The sequence below is a fragment of the Sus scrofa genome, chromosome 6 (genome assembly GCF_054392235.1).
Source record: "Sus scrofa isolate SSC_HxYL_T2T_F1_AM1 chromosome 6, Sscrofa_HxYL_maternal_Yorkshire_Landrace_v2.0, whole genome shotgun sequence".
In the NCBI taxonomy this organism is placed as follows: domain Eukaryota; kingdom Metazoa; phylum Chordata; class Mammalia; order Artiodactyla; family Suidae; genus Sus; species Sus scrofa.
The window spans coordinates 65,809,766-65,815,765 of NC_139388.1; the positions used below are offsets into that span (position 1 = coordinate 65,809,766).

The 6,000-nt window shown below is 48.5% G+C and overlaps 1 protein-coding gene across 1 annotated transcript; it reads right to left on the bottom strand.

Annotated features, from left to right (window-relative positions):
• Positions 1–1,640: 1,640 nt before the first annotated feature.
• On the bottom strand, positions 1,641–5,631 carry DUXA (double homeobox A). Its single transcript, XM_084965689.1, has 4 exons — positions 5,482–5,631; positions 4,494–4,596; positions 3,926–4,077; positions 1,641–1,889 (listed from the first exon to the last, which is right to left on the bottom strand). The coding sequence occupies exons 1-4, from the start codon at positions 5,629–5,631 to the stop codon at positions 1,641–1,643; spliced, it is 654 nt and encodes a 217-aa protein (XP_084821815.1).
• Positions 5,632–6,000: the final 369 nt, after the last annotated feature.

The window sequence follows — 6,000 nt, forward strand, 5'->3', positions numbered from 1 at the left end:
GCGCCACACAGGGTTTTTTGCTTGTTTTGTTTTTTGTTTTTTGGTTTGTTTGTTGTTTTTTTGTTTTTTGTTTTTGTCTTTTAGGGCCGCTCCCGTGGCATATGGAGGTTCCCAGGCTAGGGGTCCAATCGGAGCTGTAGCCGCCGGCCTATGCCAGAGCCACAGCAACGCAGCATCTGAGCTGTGTCTGCAACCTACACCACAGCTCACGGCAACGCCGGATCCTTAACCCACTGAGCAAGGGCAGGACTGAACCCGCAACCTCATGGTTCCTCGTCTCGGATTCGTTAACCACTGCGCCGTGAAGGGAACTCCCCCACACAAGGATTTTTGCTCACATCAGTCATGTTCCGATGACCCAAAAATGCTAAGTTTATTTTCATTGTCTTCCAGGATCTGTGGAACTGTGAATCCGGAGTCGGTCGGTAGTGCGGTACAGCAGTGCTTTGCATCTGTCTCTGCCTCCTGAAGTCCTTTTGGCAAAGCTGAAGGTATGTTTATTTTTTTATTTATTTTTTTCTTTTTTCTTTTTTGTCTTTTTAGCTATTTCTTGGGCCACTCCGTGGCATATGGAGGTTCCCAGGCTAGGGGTCGAATCGGAGCCGTGGCCACCGGCCTACACCAGAGCCACAGCAACGCGGGATCCGAGCCGAGTCTGAAACCTACACCACAGCTCACGGCAACGCCGGATCCTTAACCCACTGAGCAAGGGCAGGGACCGAACCCGCAACCTCATGGTTCCTAGTCGGATTCGTTAACCACTGCGCCATGACGGGAACTCCCAAAGGTATGTTTAAAAGGGCGTGTCCCCAGGCTGAGGACATCAAATACACTGAATGTCTCTCTCTCCACCCTGTTCTGGCTGCAGAGAAGTAAAACAGTCACTAGGCAGTGCCTTCCTGTATACCTAGAGAGCAAAGGGAAAGAAACAGCAAAGAAGCCAGGAAATACACACACAAGCAGAGGTCAACAGGGAGTTCCTGTTGTGGCTCAGTGGGTTATGAACCTGACTGGGGATATGGGTTCAGTCCCTGGCCTCCCTCAGTGGGTTGGGGATCTGGCGTTGCCGTGAGCTGTGGTGTAGGCCGGCAGCTGCATCTCCGATTTGACCCCTAGCCTGGGAACTTCCAGATGCTGCACGTGCAGCCCTAAAAAAAAAAAAAAAGGAGCAGAGGTCACCTCTCTCCTACCTTTCCAGTCAAATATGGAACCTCAGAGTTCCCGCTGTGGCACAATGGGATGGGCAGCATCTTGGGAGTGCTGGGATGCGGGTTCCATCCCCAGCCCAGCCCAGTGGGTTAAGGATCCCGCATGGCTGCATCTGACCTGGGAACTACACATTCTGCAAGGTGGACAAAAAAAAACAAAAAAAACAAAAACAAAACAAAAAACCATGGAACCTCCTACCTCCTGGGAAAGACATGCGTTAGCCAGCCCCGGGCAGGGCACACCCAAGAAATCACTCCGCCATTAATGCCATCGTACCTGCACAAAAGCTTATTCAGCGTTCACGATGGGCCAGGCCCTGAGAAAACAGGAGCGAGCAAAGCTCACACGCTCATGGGCTTCTGGATTCCAGGGTAGAGCTTGCAAAGTGGGCAGTGAAATTGCTTGGGAGGACCACAGGCTTGGCAGAGGCTTTAGGGACTGTGACCCATCGCCCGACTCCGTGGAGTGGAGGCATCGCCCACCCCCGCCAGAGGAAGCTGGGGCTGAGGGGCCCCGGGGAAGGCCTGGGCGCTCCGCAGACCCAACCGGAGACTGGGGTTGGTACCTTGCGTTGTCTCACTTTGGAGATCTTGGCCCTGGTCTTGACCTTCGTCTGAAGTTTCCTCGGGGTCTCCTTTTTTCTGGGTGTAGAGTCTAGATCTTCGATTCTGAAACCAAGTCTAAGTGGGCAGAACAAAGAGACGTCATGAAAACAACCCACGCCATGGTAGCGTCACCGTTGCTTTTCTCATGGGGCAAAGGGGAAGGATAGGTGGTTTCTTTTAGGCCTAATTCCAGAGTCATTAACATAGCATAGGACATCTAGGAACGTCTATCGCATCAAGGTAAAGCTCAAGATTCTTTTTATTTTGTAATTATTTTTTTTCTTGGAGTTCCCATCATGGCTCAGCAGTTAACAAACCTGACTAGGATCCATGAGGATGCAGGTTCAATCCCTGGCCTCGCTCACTGGGTTAAGGACCCCGCATTGCCATGAGCTGTGGTGTAGGTTGCAAATGGGGCTTGGATCCCATGTTGCTATGGCTGTGGTGTAGGCCAGCAGCTGTAGCTCTGATTGGACCCCTAGCCTGGGAACCTCCATGTGCCTCTGGTGCAGCCCTAAAAAGCATATTAATATATAAAATAATAATTTTTTTTTCTTTTTGTCTTCACCCATGGCATGTGGCAGTTCCTAGGCCAGGGATCCAACCTGTGCCATAGCAGTGACCCACGTCCTAGCAGTGACAATGCCAGGTCCTTAATCTGCTGAGCCACCAGGGAACTCCTCAAAAATTCTGAATCTTGTACCTGTTGCCTTTACATACAATCCAGTGACTGCTTTCCTGGCCGGAAAGTCCCCAGGATCCTCTAATTCTGTTAGTCCTTCCCTAAAGTTCTATGCCTGTTTTGCAGCTCTTCCCTCTGCCTAGAATTCTCTTTTCATCTTTTCCTCTCAAAAAAAAAGCCTAGTTTTATTTATTTATTTATTGCTTTTTAGGGCTGCACCTGCAGCATATGGAATTTCCCAGACTAGGGGTCGAATTGGAGCTGCAGCTGCCAGCTTATACCACGGCCTATGCCACAGCCATGGCAACGCCAGACCCTTAACCCACTGAATAAGGCCGGAGATTGAACCCACATCCTCATGGATCCTAGTCGGGTTGTGTTACCACTGACCCACAACGGGAACCCCCCAAAATGCCTATTTTTATTCTAAGACCCAGGATATAGTAATGTCTTCCAGAAAGACCATTTTTCATGCCATGAGACATAATTAATTGCTACCCCTTGCTTGTGCCCATAAACACACTCATACACGCATCCCTTTGTTTCACAGCTACAACTTTTTGTTTTCAGAGGTTCCAAGTAGAATAAGCACAGGTCTGGTTTCCAAAAACCAGACTTTAGAAAAATCACATGGTAACATTCCTGACCTTTCACCTCCTCCCTGAGGGCACCTGCCACCCTACAGATGAATCAGTGCTTGTCGTGGAAGAGCTGCACATATGTAACCCCAGATTATCATTCCTCCTTCCAAACCCAAAATCACATTTTTCATCTGTCCTGCTTCTATCTGTGAGGAGTGCCTGGCTGGAGGAGTCAGAAATTTCCCACTATGTATGAACCTACCAATATCTCGACTTTAAAGAAAAATATATTCAGCTTTTTTGGTTTTGTTTTTGGCAGCATGCAGACGTTCCTGAGCCAGGGACTGAACCTGCGCCACACCAGTGGCCATGCCAGATCCTTAACCTGCGAGGCCACAAGGGAACTCCTATTCAGCTTTGAATTCTGAGCAGCTAAGTCTGTTCAGAGCAGAAGGAATACAACACTGATTTCAACAGAAAAGAAAATGCAGCGAGGGAGTTCTGTGGTGGCCTGGCCGTTAAGGATTTGGTGTTGCCACTGCTGTGGTGTGGGTTCGATCCCTGGCACAGGAACTTCTGCATGCCATGGGCACAGCAAAAAAAAAGAAAGAAAAAGAAGAAAGAAAGAAAGAAAGGAAGGAAGGAAGGAAGGAAGGAAGGAAGGAAGGAAGGAAATGGGGTGAGAGAGTGGGCCAGGGAGGTAGCTGGGGGCAGAACCCCTACCAGAAGGAGAAGAGCTTCTCAACGACCCCGGTGTGGTGATGTGCCTGGCGTGTTGATGAAGAGCTCAAGGCTGGTGTGGCTTCCCTGTCCTAGCCGACAGAACAGTTAAACCCCTGATCACTTGCCTGGATTGTTGACTCTGGAACCCCAGTTTCTTCAGCAAGTTCCTCTCTGCAACTAATCCCAGGATAAGGGTTGTCCACAAATGCCTTGATGAGCGTTTGTAACTGGGAGGGTGAGTAGCTGGTCCGACATCGTCTGTCTCCTCTACCTGGAGCTGGTGCAAGATTGAGCGTAAAGGAACCTGCTGGAGGTCATTTTCCATGTGCAAACCAAGATCACAAACACATCCCACCATTTCCATCTAACTTTAGAACCTGTGGCCTCTCCTTGAGAGGGCTCTGTCCCAGCCTCAAGGAGGAAGGTCAAAGGTTCTAAAAGAGACGAAGTATTTGGCTGAGTTGCTATCCTCTTGTGCAAATAAGGTAAGCTGGCCAAAGTCTCAGGATGACCCTGGACCTTGTGGGGAAGAATTTCCAGGGACCATGTTGAACACTTTGCTACTAGAAGACCCTGAACAGGAGGCCCTAGAGGAAAAAACATTCTTTTCCCGTGCAGTAGTAGTTGGCTCTACGACTCGGGTACCCAAGAGGCTCTGCTGGGGGACAGGACTGGAGCAAGCTATTTATTTACTTTGAATCTTCTCTGATGGGTGAGCTTGGTCTTGGCTTGCGTCTGTGTTCTCCTCAGATCTTTTTGGGAATGGATGCCTAGCTCTTCGATTCTGAAACCACATCTAAAACAAAAGAAAACGAGCGAATTAAACATGTTGGTGTCACCCGCACCCCATGGCTGCCTTTCTTTAAGGGGAGAGATTCCTATGAGCCCTAAGATCAGGGTTATTACTTCTGTCACATTCAACTAAGTCTTAGATCAAGTCTTGGCATTGAGCATCTTCACCCTCTGGTCTCAACATGATTTGCTGTAACAGTTTAAGTTCATTAGTAGAGGCTACACATATTACACAGTCTGCATTGCACCCCAGCTCACTACTCCCTGGTCTCCAGAACTTCGTTCAAAGGGAAAGGTTAACCCTCTCAGCACCCACAATGCCTCTGGAATCAGGATCTTGCCTCCATCTGTGACCACCTAAGATCTACTTGGCTTTACACCCTGGAATAATAAGTCTGTCCTCCAACCACCTCACACCATGCCACACACTTCCTCTTCTCAAGGGGGGTGGGGGTGCCTACACACATGTCTAACCCACTCCTGCAAGCTCCTTCACCCTCAGTACCCACATTTGTGAAGTGAGACTAAGCAACATCCTTGTGAGTTCATTCTGGGTGTCAGGCAAACCCCTTATCACACTGGCACAGAATATGTGCTCAATTAATGGTTCCCCCCTCCCTTTCTACTTTTTTAAGATACAGAAATTATAACTAAGCTGGATTTTTTTTTTTCTCTTCAGGGTAGGGTCGCACCTGCAGCATATGGAGGTTCCCAGGCTAGGAGTCCAGTCAGAGCTACAGCTGCCAGCCTATGCCACGGCCACAGCAAGGCAGAATCTGAGCCACGCCTGTGACCTACACCACAGCTCACGGCAACGCCAGATCCTTAACCCACTGAGGGAGGCCAGGGATGGAACCGGCAACCTCATGGTTCCTAGTCAATAACTTACCTGGATTCTAGACTCTTCAGTGTTGACTTTTAAAGCAAGTTGTCGCCTGGCAGCAGAACTTGGGTAAGGTTTTTGGTTGAAGGCATTGATGAGAATTTTCAACTGCTCCTCTGTGAATTTGGTGCGCCTGCGCCTACAACTTACTTCCATGGTCTCTGTGGGAAGATTAGGAGAGAAGCATTCAACAGGCCATTTTATATATTCCAACTTCATGTCCAAATTTGTCTCTCATTGCCTCTTTTCATTTTGAAGCTACCAGGTCTAGGAAATAACTCTCATACAGTTATAAAGCCCTTAAGCAAGCAAGGGTTATTCTTGAATTTCTTCAGCTGATCTGAATGCCACTACTAGACAGTCAAGGTCCTCTGTTTTCAAAAACATGAGAAATGCAAAACTGACATTTTATTGCACAGTATCAAGAAATCACATCCATTAGATTTGACTCTACTGGGATATTGTCAAGCTTACAGTGGCTGGTCCTTATTTTCCGAAAGTATAATTTTTCTAAGAAAACTTGGT

What these genes read in the sequence shown, in the direction of transcription:
- DUXA (XM_084965689.1), bottom strand. Translation starts at nt 5,631, where the DNA reads ATGGAAGTAAGTTGTAGGCGCAGGCGCACCAAATTCACAGAGGAGCAG. An exon ending in CCCATCAGAGAAGATTCAAA is followed by an intron (nt 4,078 to 4,493) that starts GTAAATAAATAG and finishes ATCTTGCACCAG; the next exon opens with CTCCAGGTAGAGGAGACAGA. An exon ending in TTCCAGAGTCAACAATCCAG is followed by an intron (nt 1,890 to 3,925) that starts GCAAGTGATCAG and finishes CTGCCCACTTAG; the next exon opens with ACTTGGTTTCAGAATCGAAG.